The sequence below is a fragment of the Aptenodytes patagonicus genome, chromosome 4, assembly GCF_965638725.1.
Source record: "Aptenodytes patagonicus chromosome 4, bAptPat1.pri.cur, whole genome shotgun sequence".
NCBI classification, from domain to species: Eukaryota; Metazoa; Chordata; class Aves; order Sphenisciformes; family Spheniscidae; genus Aptenodytes; species Aptenodytes patagonicus.
In genome coordinates, this window is record NC_134952.1 from 60,106,050 (window position 1) to 60,124,404 (window position 18,355).

The 18,355-nt window shown below is 38.8% G+C and overlaps 1 protein-coding gene across 1 annotated transcript in view; it reads right to left on the bottom strand.

The window, feature by feature from the left end:
• The window catches only part of COL25A1 (collagen type XXV alpha 1 chain), a 337,364-nt gene that overhangs the window by 159,177 nt on the left and 159,832 nt on the right, over positions 1–18,355 (bottom strand). The window contains exons 3-4 of the mRNA XM_076336882.1: positions 8,860–8,904; positions 6,752–6,759 (exon numbers count right to left, since the gene is read on the bottom strand). Coding sequence (XP_076192997.1) covers positions 6,752–6,759; positions 8,860–8,904 — 53 coding nt within the window. The remainder of the gene's footprint in view (positions 1–6,751; positions 6,760–8,859; positions 8,905–18,355) is intronic.

Below are 18,355 nucleotides of genomic sequence, written 5' to 3' on the forward strand. Positions count from 1 at the left end.
GAGACCTGACCAGCTACTGGAAATACCACAGCTGTTGCAGAAATGCTTAATACTGCCATAGGCTGTGCTTAATCACAGATGAAAAACTCTCAAGGTTTGCTCATTTCTTCTCTTTTGATTATTCCAGTTATGTTCATTTTACAGCAACTGAGCTGCAGTAGTATCTGAAGTTGAAAAACTTTCATTTGGATGGGATTAATTTTACATACATAAACAGACACTGCTACTTACTACACATTTACCTACACAGCCCCAGTCTCTAACTGGAGACCCAGCAGAAAATGAAATATGAAACACTGTCACAGACAAAGCAACACAGTAGTACAGTAAAATGCCTTTTTCCAATTTCTCACAACAGTAGTTTTCATGTTCTTCCACACCAGGCCTATTTCTTCAAACTCAAACCCCCCACAGCCCTTCTCTGTTCTACCTGGAATTTTCTTCACCTTTAGTAATACAGGAACAGAAAGGGGGGTGAGGGGAAATCAGAGCCTTCTAACAACAACCTGACATTCTTTACATATCGGGATAACAGCTTGACTTATGGTATATTGGGACATATAGGTGCATACAGGTGCAAAAATCAGAAGTGCGATGATAAAGACATTTTCTAAGCTAGAAGGAATTATAACAGGCTAAAGAATAATTGAAATTGTCTACCTGTAGTCTCAAGCTTTGCCAGTTTGTTTTCTTCACCATTCAGAGGTAAGTCTTTCAAGAGCTAGGAAATTTTTAAGTTAAATGACAGGTGAAATTTCAAAGATCTACATTTCAGGTTTGAGCAAGTGATGATATTTTACAGACACAGGAGAACAATCTCCAATTTAGACACAACCTTTTCTGCAAGAGAGGAATTTGTCTACATTTCTTGAAGATAAAACAAGGATGTTAGGAGAAATGGCATTTAATACAAGGCACGTGGTCACCTGGAGCAGCCATAACCCTCCACGGTTCCTAAAAGTCTTGTAAATGCATCAAGTGCTCTGCAGACTGACATCGTGGAAAGACGTAGGAGAAATTTCCCCAATCCCCTCTTTCATGAAGCAATACTATATGGGTATCTTCATATTCTGACACTTTATTCTGAAGACAGTGCAGCTTTACCACCATATATGCAAAAACTTCCATGATGATTTACTTGGATGTTGAGCTTGATCTGTATCCCAACTTGGGAAAAGGAGTAAGAAAAATTTTCTCAGACTGCTTCAGTTTTTCAATGGAAAATAGTAAATAACTTCTACCCATTCAACCAGCTTGTAAGATTCTTTTTCCCCTGCAGAGCACTGCATGGTTTGTGTATTTGGCCTCTTCACCGCATTCACAAGCTGCTGGGATTTTTTTAGTAGCTGTGTTTTTTGTTGGGTTTTATTTTTTCCCAAGTTCTAGCATTATTTCTGAAGTGACATTGTCATACAAAACCCCTGCAACAAACGCCTGTGTTCTCATTCTCTAATGTTTGTGCACTCTTTTTTTGTCCTTTATGTAAGAAGATGTGATAGCCTATTTCAATTTTAAACTCAAGTTGAAAGAGTTACAACTCTGAACTTGGTCACTTGTCTGTTATACAAAGCTTTTAATAAGGAAAAAAAGGAGCTGTACCAGTGTACACTTTTTATAGTATTCATGGTGCCTTACATAATAACCAATTAATCACAGTCTTATAAACCCCTTAATAACTGTGGTACTCATTAGCAGGAAGTCCAGCTTATTTGCTGGACTTTTGATACCATATCTTCCCAGAAACTTAGATTTCTCACTGTAATTCCTTTTACTGTTATTATTATTATTTCTTAAGGTACTTTTAAAATTAGAATGAACACAGACAATGAAAACTTAAGTCTTGGAGAAAAGAGCCACTAGCTTTTGTGAGATCACAATGTTATGATTTGGCCTATTGAGCAGAGAGCTTTTCAGCTTATATGTGGCAGATATACCTCACTATCCTCACAGAATATCCTATAAAATCCAATAAAGATTAAAGCAATAAAGTTTCTACAGGAGTTAAATAGGACTCTAGAGAAATAACTTTAAACACTAATAGCCTTTTCATAGAGCTCTACAGGACTGTATAAGTACTTTTAAAGTGCATTGCACTTGCTGTTACATATTTCCTGTTCAAAGCAGGAGGATATGGCTGTAACTGAAAAGATTGAAACAGCCAGCCAAGTGACAACTTTCAAGAACCAAAGCCAAATTCTATTCCCAGTCATTTTCAAGCAGGAAGAAGCAGCGTTCAATCAGTGCTAAGCACTACTGAAGGCACACATTTGCCTGTACAGGCACGGATGGCTGCACGCACACACAGAAATGCATCCAGACTACAGTTAGCCTATAACAATGCCACTACTAGACCCAGCAGTTTCAATAACATGGCTTCCAAGACCTTTGTTGTCTTCAGATCCCACAACAAATCTCTTCAACAAAGCAGCTGGACCAGGACAAAGGACTGGGCCTTCAGGCTCTAAAGAAAATTATATTTTCAAACTGTCCCCATGAAGCCTTCAAAACATGCACGAGTCCATCACTAATACATTCACTCATTTTCTCAACTTACACTTTAGGCCAAGAAGTTAAATCTACGAGGCTTTTGTGCTTTGCACAATATAAACTTTACCTCGTGCGTTAAGCTCATTAACTGGAATGAGGAACACCAAAAATATTTAATTTCCACAGAAGCCGTGACCTAAGAGCCTAAGGGCTGGTTTGTTGTCACTGTGGGTCTTTTTTCTTTTAAATCCCAATCTTTGTATACAGAGCTCACAGCTGGATGATGACCAAAAAAGGGTTTTTAGCAAGCTTTTTACTCCATCTTCTCCTTCACACACTTGTGCGCTCACCTACACATATTAAGCACTCTAAGTGAAATGGGAATGTGTACTCTGAGACCTGATAATGGTTTCAGTATATCCAAGCAGGTTTCTTGATACTGATGATCGATTCCTCACCAGCTGACTTTCAACTACTTCTAATAGTAAAGATAGACATTGGATGATGTTTCATTGGTAACATTTCTCAGAAAACTCTGCAGCTACAGAAGATGCACAGAGAAAAGTATTGAAATGGACTGCATCAAAAGAAGCGTGGCCAGCAGGTCGAGGGAGGGGATTCTGCCCCTCTACTCTGCTTTGGTGAGACCCCACCTGGAGTACTGCGTCCAGCTCTGGAGCCCTCAGCATAAGAAAGACACGGACCTGTTGGAGCGGGTCCAGAGGAGGGTCACAAAAATGATCAGGGGGATGGAACACCTCTCCTTTGAAGAAAGGCTGAGAGAATTGGGGTTGTTCAGCCTGGAGAAGAGAAGGCTCTGGCTAGACCTCATCGAGGCCTTTCAATATATATAAAGGGAGCTTATAAGAAAGGTGGAGAGATTTTTTTCTTTTTACCGAGGCCTGTAGTGACAGGACAAGGGGCAACGATTTTAAACTAAAGGAGGATAGGTTTAGATTGGACATAAGGAAGAATTTTTTTTTATGATGAGGGTGATGAGACACTGTAACATGTTGCCCAGAGAAGCTGCGGATGCCCTATTCCTGGAGGTGTTCAAGGTCAGGTTGGACGGGGCTTTGAGCAACCTGATCTAGTGAAAGATGTCCCTGCCCACGGCAGGGGGTTGGACTAGATGATCTATAAAGGTCCTTTCCAACCCAAATCATTCTGAAAGTCTATGATCCTATGAAATTGTCCTCTACCTGCAGGTGTTCAAGGTATGCAATTTATATTTACCAACAGAAACATTTTTAAAACTTACTGAAAAATTAGGCATCTTTTGTCTGAAATACATAGGTAAATCAGTATGGGAGGGCCCTCTAAGCTACACTATCAAGTAAGCTTCCTATCAAGTAAGCTTTAAGTAAGATCATTATCATACTTTAACAGTTGCTATGTTGTGCATATGTATTGTCTCTGAAATGCATCCACTAACACATTTCGTCATTTGGTTTCTAATATACACGTGACAGTAGGCATATACTTCTTTCCTTGAGTGGGACACTGCAGTCAGCTTGCCTGACTACTTGAAAGAAATATATTGTTAATAGATTTTAGAAAGATGCATTATTTCATATATTATTTTTTCAGGCAATAAATCCTAAAGATATGAATGAAACTAACAGAAAAATTAATTACATCCATTATCAGAAAATTACTCTGTGATAGACAATGCAACCAACTGCTAGGACCTCTGTAATAGCGTTTTACTTTGCTCAAAATGCATGGAATGAAGCAGTCAAGGGAAACAGGACAGAATTAAAAGAAAGGACTTAGAGGTTCCATATGGCAACTGTACAGCTTTCTAATATGGAAAATTGAGATGCAGTATCTTGCTAAAGAATTTTTTTATATTAGAGTAAAAAATTAATTTTGTATACAAGAATGCAGAAACTCAACACAAAATATGTACAATGTCAAACAATCAGTGCATTGCATTTATGCATTGTAAACACTCAGGTTCTTTTCAAAAACTTCTCAAAGGTTTTTTGTTTTGTTTTTAAAGGAAAGTCCTACATTTTCTAGGCAACTGAGAAAGAGAAAAAAGGTCTTTTTGACAGTAATAAAGGAAAACCAAAATACAACAACATGATTTTAGAGTAATATACGCTATCATAAATATATGATGAGTTACCGGATAGCCATTTCGCCCTGGTAGACCCTGGTTGAATGAGATGAAATGGTATGACACACATTAACAACACAGTCATGACATATGACATAACAAACATGCAGAGTACATTACTGGCAAATTATAATTTGCATATTGATTAATTTTTGATATGTGATGATAATAAATATGAAATAGGTACTACACAGTGAAGAAATGAGACTTTGGCAATGGAAATTATATGTTTTAACTTAAATAAACCCTCTAATTAAAAGGCTACTGGCTACTTCTGATGGTCACTGAAATTCTGTTTGTTATTAGGAGAATTATCCATGTAGACTAAAGGGCAGTATGTTTAGGCAGTAAAGTATTAGCTACGTAGGCTACCACTAGAACATAGGTGCCAAAGAAGAAATCTGAGAACGCTATAACAGATCATAAAAAAAAAAATTGAAAGCCTCAGCCTTTGACTGTTATTACATGTGACACTCAGTAGTCATGTACAAGGAAGATAAACAGAGCACTCCAGCAGCCTTTGAAAATACAACATAGACCTAATTCCATGCAGTGCTACATGGGATATACAAATATTTGATATTTTAAATGAAAATTATTACCACAGTCTCCCAGGTGAAAACAATAACTAAGTTCACAAGAGTTGCCCCTAGCCAGACTGTGTCTATGAAAATAAAAAAGTGTATTAGGAACAGAAATTACAGTTTTAAATGCCTTGTAGCAACTTAAACCCTTATCACCTGTCAGCGAGATGAAGTCTTGTAAGTTTTGAGTATGAAACTTGGAATTTTAAGTCAGCTACTTCTTAAAATTATTCAGTTTTGGGAGCTATTTCAGATTTGTGTTAATATTGCCATGTCTGAGACTTTTTTCTTTTTTAAATGGACCTATACTAAAACAGTTGGGAGCTGAAGTCAAAGACATTCATAATGAGGCACATAGTGAACTCGTGCCACACTGTCTTGCTACAGGAAAATCGCTTGTATCATGATTTATGGTTGCTCTTTGTGTTTCATGGAAAGACTGCAAAAGAAATTGGGGAAGCCAGTGTTTCTTTCAAATAAACAGCACCATTATGCATTAAGCCTGGCTTTTCATTGATGGCTTGTTAAATGAATTTGCCACTATGAACTGCTGAGCACATGGTCAAAATCTTTCAAGGATAAGTAGTATCACTGCTCAGTATATAGAGTTTACATATTTACATAGACCTATAAATCATTAGGTCACAGCAGAAATTCAACATATTAATTCACTACTCTCAAACATGCATGTAGCATAGAACAGACAGATAATCTGGTCCTGAAAATACTGTGGAAATACTATACCTATCAAAAAAAAAAAAAAATAGAAGTCTGCAAACACTGTAAAAGAAATACTGTTTTAATGGTCACACTTTTACACCATATGGCGCACATGGATGGCATGACAAATACAAATGTTTGAGATATATGTTAGTTCTGTTCTTCAAGTCAGACTTTTGACCTACCCTGGGAATATACAACAAAGCAAACAAAAAAACCAAACAAACAAAAAACCCAAAACAACCATAAAACCCAAGAAGAGAGAAACTGTTTTCTTACAAACAGTATTAGCATAAGATTCAACCAACTTACTAAACTGAACAGTATTACTTAATATTCATTTTACACAAGCACTTACTGGCTTCAGTATCAATTACACTGCAATGAGCTGAAGAGCCTGCATAATTCCAAAGAACAAGGAGCCTGTACCCCAAGACTGTGTGATAACTGCAGAGGAAGTTACTACCCAGCAAAAGGCAGAGTGACCAATCTGAACTTAAGATAGCATACTCATACATTTTTATACTTCAGTAAAATATCTGTTATCAAGTCATAACCAAAATGAACATAACATACTTACGTGAAATTGCGATCCAAACTGCTATCTGGAGCGCTGAATATAAAGCTTTGTTGTTTTAGAGACTTTTTTCTTAAGGAACTTTCTGATTAAATTATTCAGCTCCAAGATAATTAGCGAGTCTTTAGACTGCATAAGTATAAATATCAAACTTCCCTCTTGATGATACATGATCATTTTATCACGGTGATAACTTAACAGGATCTAACAGATTTCTCCCTGATTCTGGAAGAACCAACAATGTATCACTGTACTTACAGGAGGTCCTGTGGGGCAGGGGAGAGGGAAAGAGGGTAAAAAAAAAAGAGAAAAAAAGAATATGTAAGCTCATGAAGTTATTAAAGACAGACACATATGTATGAAGCCAAGCGCAAGGCCTCAGGATCGTAAGTGAGCAGCACTGCTAATACACTGTACACATTTTCCCATTCAAGTACTTTTTAGCTTTGGTTGTGCTTTGCAACTTGTAAATGTGACTAATGCCTAAATGCATGCGCTTACCTTACTTCAATTACAGTCATGCAATCTTATGCAAGTTGCTTCTCCATCCATTTCCATGCAATTTCATGCCAGTCCAAAAATACCAGCCATGGACTACAATTCATTTTGTCAGACTCCACATAAAGCATATGTAACCACATCACCAGTTTCAGTTAGCCACACGGTTGGCATCTGATCACATCTTGGCTGCAAAACTGCAGAAAGTACCCTTGGCATTTAACCTTGGCATCTTGTCAAGACATACGTGTACCGGCATCTTCCAGCCGTCCAACTTTGCCTATAAGGCGAGGTTTCGGTGGCCACCTGACAGTGCTGAACTTTCTTTTCTTCACCTTCCTTTCTCAAGGCACACATATAAAATGCTCCCCATTAAAATGTCACACTTCGTGAAGTGATATTTGCACATTTTTTCAATTATTTAGACTCAAAGACTTTTGTATAGCACTTCTTGGAAACATTATCAAAGGGCCACAAATCAAATCTACTATTTCAGTCTTATTAAGTTGAGCAGCTGCAGCTCCCAAATCAATGGCATTTCATTAAGCTTTTATGCCTCTCTCTAATTTCTGAATAAAGTGAAGTGCAAAAGGAGTATAAAACAGCAGCAGCTGTAATTTGAGATTGCTTTTAATATTGACAGCCTTTTGGTTTTAACAATGCAATTTTATTGTCCAGTAACTAAGGTAATTTCTTTATCCTGGTAAACATTCTTAAACAGCATTTTAAGGTGCAGGTCTGTTTTTAAATGAGATATCAATTTCCTTTATTAATAGTTTAATATGTGTTTATTTGAGATGTAAAATGAATCAACAGGCATCCTGCAAAGTAATTGCCAGAATCATTTGTAAGACAATCTTCAACCATAGAATTTCCTTCTGTATCATAGCATTTTTCTCTGAAGTAAATACTAAGCCAACACTGAATGGAAACACCAAGGTGATTTGTATTAACCTTTGGCAGGGCTTGGCTTCAGTTTTGTGATGCAGGAAAATAGGGAAATACTTTTTAAGAGCCAGATAAATGATCATTTACAGAGATAAGAAAGGCTACAGAAGATTTACAGAGGTCGTGTTGATTGGAAGATTTTCCTAACTGGCAGATTAGACGAGACACCCAAGGAGAATAGAAATACTCATTTTCTCCTGCATTTCCTCCAGAAAGTTCACCTTTATGAAAAACTCAATCCCGCAAGGTAATCAACAGTTCCAATTCCCGTGAATCGCAGCAGGAAGAGGTGCTCAGCATCTCACAACACTCTCTCAAATGAAATTTCAACACCACCAGCAGGATTCTCTCAACAGTAACCTCCCTGGTACAGGGTAACGAACCAACAAATGTTTTTCTTATTTCCATAAGAACTTAATTGCTACTCATTTCTAGTAAACAACAATTCCTCTCATACAGAGTAGTCTATTTATCACATTATTTCCCTGAGTACCGACATTCTTAACATAAGGAATTTTATTTCCTCCTTTATTTCCTTATAAAATTGTTCGCCTCAAACCAAGGGGGCCTGATGCAACACTGACTTACAGTACTCTGACTACTGACTTACATGGAGTTATTCTAACTTGCGCAAGTGTGAGAAGACACCAAAATGGTTTGACAATTACAAATGTGTTACCAATGGTACCATGTCAAACATTATGAAGTGTGCCTACAAATTAATGATGCCCAAGACTACAAAACTATCTGGAAGACCACCAGGTATATGCCAAGGGTCACAATTTTTTACCAGAGAAGTTTCAAAACTCTCTTTCAGAGCACACAAGCAATAAAACTAAAAATGAAGTCATGCTGGGTATGCATCCTCACAAAAACACAGACACCAAATAACAATGGATCTTATGAAATTGAAAACTTACCAGTCTCTCCTCTTCTGCCCCGCTTACCTCTTTTCCCTGGAGGACCTAAAAAGAAGATGGTGGGTTGTAACTTTTTTTTCTTGAAATTATATGTAGAATATCATTTGTGTTTGGATGTAAGGGCATTAAGCAGATGCATTACATGAAGTCCAGAGACTGTGGCTGAGCAGGGGTAAAAGATAAACAGAATAAGATTTAGGAAGTCGAAGATAAAATTGACAGCTACTATAGGCTCTCAGAAAAAAGGCTGGGAGAAACTTTAGAGGTCATCCAGTTCATTCCTCTTTCTCAAGGAAAAAGTTAACAACATCTAAATTATTACTGCAACTTCCACAGACATTTTTTTCCCTAGCATTTCACTGTTCTGACAAGGAACGTTTTTCTTTATGTCCAACTTGCTGCACTGAAGCCCATCAATTCTTGCACTTTCCACCACGAACCCAGAGAAGAAACTGTTCCTTTTCTTCTCTCAGAAAAAGTCTTTGTATTCCTCAGAATTGCTGCACCATTCCTTCAATCTTCTTATCACAGGGCATGACATTTCATTCAGATATTCCTGTATTAAGCCCAAAGATTAGTATTTATTTATAAGAGCAAATCCTCTGGAAAACACATCCAGCCTCTATCTGAACGTCCAAGAGATGAAGAAACCATCACCTGGCTTGCCATCCCCAAACACTAACAACAGTGTATGTGTTGTTAGACACTGTCTAAGGTGCTTTGCTTCCAGTTTGTATCTGTTAGTCATAACACAACAGCTTAGTCCCTGTATGCTTTTTGCTAAGGAATCCTTTACTACCCATTGTCCTTTCTCCACAAATATTTGCATACTATAGTCAGTGTTTGCTGCCACCTCTAAAGAAAAAATAAAATCTTTTTTGTCCCTCATTTCTGCACTCCAACTTTCAACATCCTTTCTAAACTGCAGACATCAGTACAACATTTCTCCCCTCTTCTTGTTGACCTTGGCATATTTTTCCTGAAAATGCAAGGAAACTGCACTTGCACTTCTCCTTGTACAGCTAGGAGGAGAGGCAGCAGCTGTGGTGGTGACACAAAGTACTGAAATGCTGCTGCTCTGAAGAGAGAACCACAGGTGGGACTCTCAAAACTCTGAAGAGAGGCAAGTGCATGGGTAGAATTTCCAAAAGCAGCGACGCATGCAGAAGCGCAAGTACCTCTGCTGTGGCTGTATTTCACCCTTTGTAATAGATATTAGGTGCACAGGTGTTTTTGTGCAAATAGTTAAGCAACTGTCTGCTACATTAAACAGCTATAAGATTTTACAAATCATCTGAACTATCATCCCATAGCTTTTAAATGCATATGAATGCCAAATCTTACTTTCCATTATATATTTGCGTCAATCTGGCTTAAAAGACTAAGATGATGAAAAGCAACATTAGTGATACAATTTCAATATACACGTGAAATAGCATTAGTTTGCCAGGGAAATAAAAGAGTATTGGATTAAAAAAAAAAAAAGAAAAAGAAAAAGAAAAAAAGAGGAGCAGCTCTTGCCTTGAAAGTAGAGGGGTTTATTCCCATCAGAACATTATAAATCTCACTAAAATCCTTCTTCCTTGTTCTGTTTTAATAATTATGGTAATGGCATAATGCAACACAAGTTTAAGACAACAGTATTATACAAAGCAAGAATGGCATAGGATATTCATAACCAACAGCATACTTAACAAGACAAGAATATTTTGTTATTATATGCTGAAAAATAGCAAAAGTGTCACTTCAGTGTGGAGAACCTTGCAACTTCCTCCTGAAATATTCCAGCCTCTGCAAGAGATATTTATGGAAACGTCTTACCCAGGTAATGGCATGTTATAACACGTAGTAAGTTTCTACACAGTTTAGTAGCTGTGTACAGTGACAGCAAAAAAGGGGCTCCAGTTCAGTTCTTTCCTCTGACATCAAACGCTGATCCCTTCTAAGACGTTTTTCTGAGATTACTAGATTTAGATGTGTCAATCACCAGAAAAATACTTATTATTATAATATTTCCAAAGTAACCACACCACTGAAGTTAGGAAAATTACTCTGGACTTATACCAGTATTAATGAAATCATACCACTGCCTCTGACCTTTGGCTCGTCAGGCCAGCAGTATTTAAGGGCCACTGAGTGATGTGAATCACTTCTCCCTCTCATTAAAAGCTTTTTTGATTTCTGCACTACCCAGGTCTCTGTCAAAGTGGTGGCATTTGCAAACCTCTTCGAAATTGTGAGATGAGAGGCGGATCTTGCAAACTTCCACTGGCTTTGGGGGACCATTTGAGGAAATCATTTCTATATGTTTATCTATTTATTTATTACCAATACAAACCAATTCGTTTTAAACAGTTAATCACAGATGGTTCCGGTTCACAGAAACGCTAACGCTGACATTTAAGGTCATCACTAGATGACCTACTGCTTCAGAAAGTACACAGGCTTTCATGTTTTCCTGAACAGGCTGCTTTCTCTAAATCTTAACTGCTAACATCATCTGTTGCTCCAAGAGTTTCCAGTTATCAAAACCCCTGTGCATTTTGCTATAAATATTAATTTTCCATCTGTCTATAGTTTTATCACTTTGCACTAATTGGAGGATTTGGTGGAGACTCATTGCAGCAGAAGGAGCAGTGGATAAAGTTACACTGTCAGCTCACAAGAAGTCCACAGATTTTTACAGCTTGCACAAGATACACAACATATGACACAACATATGACACAACTATTCTGAACTTTCTTGCCTGGGGTAAAAATCTCTCTAGAATAGTATCAGAAACGTCCATGCTGAATTGAACTTAACCCAGAGTATTTAAAAGTAGTTTGTTTTTAATATCTTTTTATATTAAAAATATAAAACTTAGAAAGAAAAACAAAAGTTTGAATGTCAGTGGCGTGAGCTGGTTAATAAAGATTAATGATGCTGAGCAATAAACAAAAGCTAGTTTATAGTAGCCAAGTTTGCCAATACATTATTTTCCTAAGCTCATTACATTTACCTATAGGTAGGGAGTAAGAGTAAAATGCCAGAATATCAGCTGGTTTTCGTTTTTAACTTAGTTTAGCTTCAAAATATTTGAAATGACTTTATTCTTCCAAAAACATTTATGAATCTATTTTTTATGAACAGAAAGTTTAGAAAGGATTTTTTTTTCATTCAAACTTAAAAAAAAAAAAAAATGCCACTGCTATTCCGTATCTACAAAGGGAATTTTGAAAGTTAAAGAAATTGGGGAGTTTATATTTCCAAAAACTAAGAGTCAATTACTTATCTGAATTTATCTTCTCAAGCACTAAAAGTCAGCTGCTCAAGAAGTTTTGCCTTTCTTACCTACCATAAGAAACTGGCAAACAAACAGAAAAAGCCACAAACAAATGGAAAAAATCCTCAAACCTCCCACAAAACCAACTTCAGCCAGATAACAGCTTTAGACTTTGACACTTGAAATTTTAACTGAAATATAAGCAATAAAAAGTAACAAGTCAATAATAAGGCTGTAACAAACAATTCCTCCCCCCTCCTCAAATTCCTCCAATTAAACCCCCAAATTCTTCTCAATCTTCAGTAGAAGTAGCTGTCAAAATAACTACTGATGTAGTACCATTGTAGAAACCATGTAGGAACAAGAACGTAACTAATAACAGGTTTTCCAAGACTTTTTCAAAAATATTAATCATAGAATTGTTTCGGTTGGAAAAGACCCTTAAGATCATCAAGACCAACCGTTAACCTAACACTGCAAACTCCACCACTAAACCATGTCCCTAAGCACCACATCTACACGTCTTTTAAATACCTCCAGGGATGGTGAATCAACCACTTCCCTTTCGGTCAGGAAATGTTTCCTAATATCAAATCTAAACCTCCCCTGGCACAACTTAAGGTCGTTTCCTCTCGTCCTATCACTTGTTACTTGGGAAAAGAGACCAACACCCACCCTCTCTACAACCTCCTTTCAGGTAGTTGTAGAGAGTGATAAGGTCTCCCCTGAGCCTCCTTTTCTCTGGGTTAAACAACCCCAGTTCCCTCAGCCGCTCCTCATAAGACTTGTTCTCCAGACACTTCACCAGCTTCGTTGCCCTTTTCTGGACACACTCCAGCACCTCGATGTCTTTCTTGTAGTGAGGGGCCCAAAACTGAACACAGTATTCGCGGTGTGGCCTCACCAGGGATCACTTCCCTAGTCCTGCTGGCCACAGTATTTCTGTCACAGGCCAGGATGCCATTGGCCTTCTTGGCCGCCTGGGCACACTGCCGGCTCACGTTCAGCTGGCTGTCAACCAACACCCCCAGGTCCTTTTCCGCCGGGCAGCTTTCCAACCACTCTTCCCCAAGCCTGTAGCGCTGCATGGGGTTGTTGTGACCCAAGTGCAGGACCTGGCACTTGGCCTTGTTGAACCTCATACAGTTGGTCTCAGCCCATCGATCCAGCCTGTCCAGGTCCCTCTGCAGAGCCTTCCTGCCCTCAAGCAGCTCAACACTCCCGCCCAACTTGGTGTCCTGTGCAAACTTACTGAGGGTGCACTCAATCCCTCATCCAGATCATTGTTAAAGATATTGAACAAGACCGGCCCCAATACTGAGACCTGGGGAACACCACTTTGCACAACACCAAAACACAACTTCGGTGACATTCACCTCCTAGTAATGGGTATCCTAATCTTTGCAATCAGAAATCCTATATTATAGTGATCCAAATCAGAAATAATTAGTACAGATAGACTATGGCCAGATCATTGCTGTGTTACTGGAGAGGTTCCCTCAATGTGCCTTATTTCTTTTTAATAATTTAATAATTTGTCCTCTATGTGCACAGCAGTGCCAGAGGTCTGTGGCAGATCTAGTATTTTTATACTGCTCTACGGAAGACAGTTTTTACTAAAGGAAAGCAGATTACTATTGTATGTACTCCACTATATACCTCGCCATATATCAAAAAAGGTCACATAAATCAGCCACACACCTTAAGGGGTGGGACCCAACATGCCACCTTCACACTACAGAAAGACTCAGCTATGCACTTAAGCTTTAACAGACAAGAGAATCTATCTTAATCTGATAGTTAAGAACACCATCAATCTTAATTTTAAATCTATGCTTATTTTTTAAATCAGATGCAACACATGGAAAATAGTCTTCTAAAATTTATTTATTATTGCATTTTTCCAGTGTTTGGGCTTGAATCATGAGTTAAACTATGACATCATTAATTTATTAAAGACACAAAAATGTAAATATGGTGTATATTGTTCACACATAAGACAGCAAAAAGCAGGATTTTCTTCAGTTCAGTTCTCCATCTACTTTCTGAAAAAGAACATTCCAAAAGCATGAACAGGTTGTCCTTGCTCAAAGGGAAAAAGGACTGACCTACCAAAAGCCTGAAACAAGAATAGTTTTTCCTTCTCTGAGATACATTTTTAGCTATAGAATAAATAATTTACATTGTAATAATGCATATTTATGAGGCACCAGAAAAACTGGGCTCAGGTTTTTAATTGGTATGAATCAGTGATGATGACTAAGTTACATTGCTTCACACCAGCTAAGAACTTTGAAAACAGAGGGATAGACAATGTGCAGTTTTCCTACAAGCTTTGGCTCCGTAACTTTCTCTTAATCTTCTAAAGACTAATCCTATGCTGTTAAGGAGATAGATTCAATAATTAAGTGGCCCAAACTGGGAGAGGAAGTTACGCCTTACAGTCAGGTCTTTCAAAAAAATCCACATATTCTTCTTTAGGACTAAGGGTGGTACTAGCACATTGTTACACTGGCACCACTTGTATTCTTTCATTTATTGATATATTTACAGCAAACAAATTCTACTTTTCAAAGCAGCAGACTGAAAAAAAAAAACAACCACCAACCACCATTTGGTGGATGAGACCTAGAGTCCCTCTATCAGCACCTGCCAGGCACATCAAAATGCTTTGCCATTTGGCCATCAGCTGATCTAGAAAGTCATGTTTGTCCTAATTTTGGGAAGAAGTACAGCGGCATTATCAAGTCAATGGAAAAGGATTTACCCATCTTGGGTTATACCAAACTCCAACAGGTACTCACTGTCCCTGCAAGTAAGAGCTCCTACACCAAGCCAGTGCACCAACCTAAAGATAGCAGAAGAGTTCAGAATCCTGTTCCCTGTTTTACTGACGCCCAGGACCTTGCTCACATGTCACTTGACACACACATATAGCTACTGTTAAAGGTAATGAGTATTCCATGTATACATGAAAAGAAGAATATTTTCCTGGCCATTGCGAAGGGCATCCGTTTAACATGTAGTTTACAGCTACATAAGATTTTGCCTGTCAAGTCAAAAAAATTAATTGGCCCAATTACATTCTCAGAGTAAATCCTGAGCAACTTTGCTGAAGTTAGTAGAATTATTTCAGTACCATCAGGCATAAAACTACCAACCTTGCTGAAATCATGTGATTAAAATATCTAGAAGTCAGCTGAACCAAGTCACCCAAACTATCCTTTCTGATTCGACTGTAACACTGGCAAAATAACTGCTATTGGTTGCATTTCAAGCTCCATCACCCCCATTTGTCAATGGATTCAACTCTCTCCTTTCCACTTCCAGACTACAACCCAGCTGCCATCATTTAATCCCATTCCACATTTCTCCCTGTCAAACAAACTCAGAAAGGACTTGCAGTACCATGCTGAACAGAGCCAAGCCCTCACTGCTCACAGGGAGAGGACCGCTTCCCCAGCAGACTGACACCTCTGTGTTTTACAGCCGTAGGACCGCCAAGTGACAGCGCAGCCCAGCAACGCAGGTAAGCAGCAGAGCAGAGCGGCAGCCGCTGAGCCTAACACCTCTTCCTGTGAAATATGCACACCACGAGCAGCCTGGCGACTCCAGTTAATGCCGCGTGATTAAATGCCCCATCCTGCTAGCCTCCTCCTGCTGGAATGGTCACCGACTTCAGCAAACAGTACTGAAACATCCCAACGGCCTGAGCTCTCATCTGATGGATGTCTGGGCAATGTGAGATTCAACACACACATCCATGGTCCTCTCCCATAGCACTGCCATCAATTCCATCCCAAGTAGGGAAGAATGGGAAGATTTCTATTTCCAAAGCTGAGCATGTTCCTACAAACACTGCATGGATCTATTCCAGCCTACTTCATCAGCCTTTTTGCTCTTCCCTCTTTTCTCAGCTTTTTTAGCTCACATAACACTTGGACTCTTCTTTTCTCCCACTCTGCATAATCATCCCACCTGGTGTGTCAGTCTTCTGCTTTGTACCTCGGACTGTCTGGGACAGCCTGCCTGAATTTCCTATCTCATAAAATTATCTACCTCATTTCGAGCCTCAGCTGGATAAATAGCATTCATTGTTTCACACACAGTACATCATCTTTTTGGCTCACCATGAAACATCATTGCATTGCAGGGCTTGGATACGTGTCAGAGGCTATTATGCAACTTGGCTGAGGAAATGCCAAAATCAGCCTATCTGATCCACTGCAAAGAAATCAAACCTCCCTAAGTCAGATTATTTATACCACTTCTGTGCATGCTAAATGCCATCTGACTAGAAGCATCTAGCCTAACATCATTTCACTAGTACCAGATACTACTGAGGGAGCTCAAAGAATCCCATTATCATCACTTGTGTAAAACAGACAGAACTGCGCATACACATACATATTCTCTCTTTTTTTTCTCTGGTAGTTAAACATGCTTGAAGCATGAAAGGTAACATCCCTTCCAAAAATTCTGACACCATTCAGTATTATCATTCTGAATTAATTCTCTAACTGTATCAATGTCTACTCCTTTTTTCCCTTAACCTTGTAAAATTCTTGGCCTAAGAAACCGTGTGTGACAATAAGCCTCACTGTGTAAAACAAACTTCAAGAAGTATTTGTTTCTTTTTGTCAATGGCAAGTTTACTGCCTCATAAAATCACAGATGTCTCCTTCTACATTGTTATGAGACTGAGAAACTTACATTCCTTACCCAGGTTCTTGATACCGTTGTGCTAAATAGCACACACATTTTTAAGATGTTCTCTTGCTTGTCTCCTTTGTAAGGTGAACATACCAGTTTTTTTCAATCTCTCCATCTGAATTTTCTCCATATCATAAATCATTATTATTATTACCTTTTCCTAAGCTTCCTCTGATTCTGCAGTGAGTCTTTTAGCACGATAAGGCTGAAACATCTTGTGCCTTGTCCACAGTCCTGAGGTCTCTCCCCAACATGACTCCTACAGGAGGAGCGGTAATGCATGTCTAGCAGAGCTGATCTATACCAGGAGGCAGTAGCTGGTGAGGAACAGCCTGACACAGCCTTTCCTGCAGAGCCTGGCAAGAAGCACCTCTCAGCCCTCGGGTTCTCAAGCACTTTCCCAAGAGCAGGTCCTCTTTCCAAGAACTGCCTGTACTCAAAACTTATTTTCATAATGTGTCTAAAGACTGCTCACTTTAAATCTGCAAATTTTACTCTGCTTCATCTTTCCCTCTGACAAAACACAGGCTCAAAATGAAATCAAAGGCAAAAATTTCTTAAGAAAGACTTAATGTCTTCAACTATAAAGTAGAAGATAAGCCTTGACAAGCAAAACGTACATAAAATTCAATTCTTGGCTACAGGTAACCACTGGACACCCTTTCTTGTTTTCCATCTAACCTAGAAGTCCAAAGATAGAATCTTTCTGTAACAGCTACAGTAGAGGGTTCACAGCAACCCTGGGTTTTGAGCATTCCCTGAACACTGCATAACTTCCACTTTTCTCTCCCTCCACCTACACTCCTCACAGATTTTGTTTTCTGGCACGGGTGTACTTCAACTGTTTGGTCCTATTCAGACCCAAGCACTGGGAATGTTTGAAGTCAGGTTTCCCCTGCCCAGCTCACAGACAATTTGGTGGGTTGAAGCTGCCTGAGAGCCTTACAAATGCTGCTGGTGCTGCTCCCTGGGGCTAGATGCTTGAGCGCTTGGGGGATATTCTCTGTTTTAGTTGCTCTGCTGGCTAGCAGCTCCCAGCCCGATCTGAAGACTCATTAAACACTACATAAAACATCGGGTACACTTATCTTCTCTTAATGCCACAATATAAGGTGGGTTATCTACTTTCTACAGACATCACACGTGACCTTATTAACACAGGTAATCAGTGTGAGAGCAAGTTGATCTGCCTACAACTCCTCCTCCCACCAGTTTGCATTTTTTCTCTGTGTTTGTTTCATTATTGTTGTTTTCATGTTCTATATGAGTGACCAGTGTTCCAGCAAAAATGGCGCCACTAGTTTACCTAACAGAACTACAGCATATTTTGCATTATTCTTCATCTTTATGTATGCTAACCATTTGGCCATGTCCTTTGCCACAGCTGTAGTTTTAGGAGTGCCTTCACTGATCTATTCATACATATATGACAAACCTTTACCGAATGACAGGAGTCTTGTGATGCATTACAGTCCCAAAGTTTAATCATACTGACATTTTCTCTCTTTCTTTTCTGT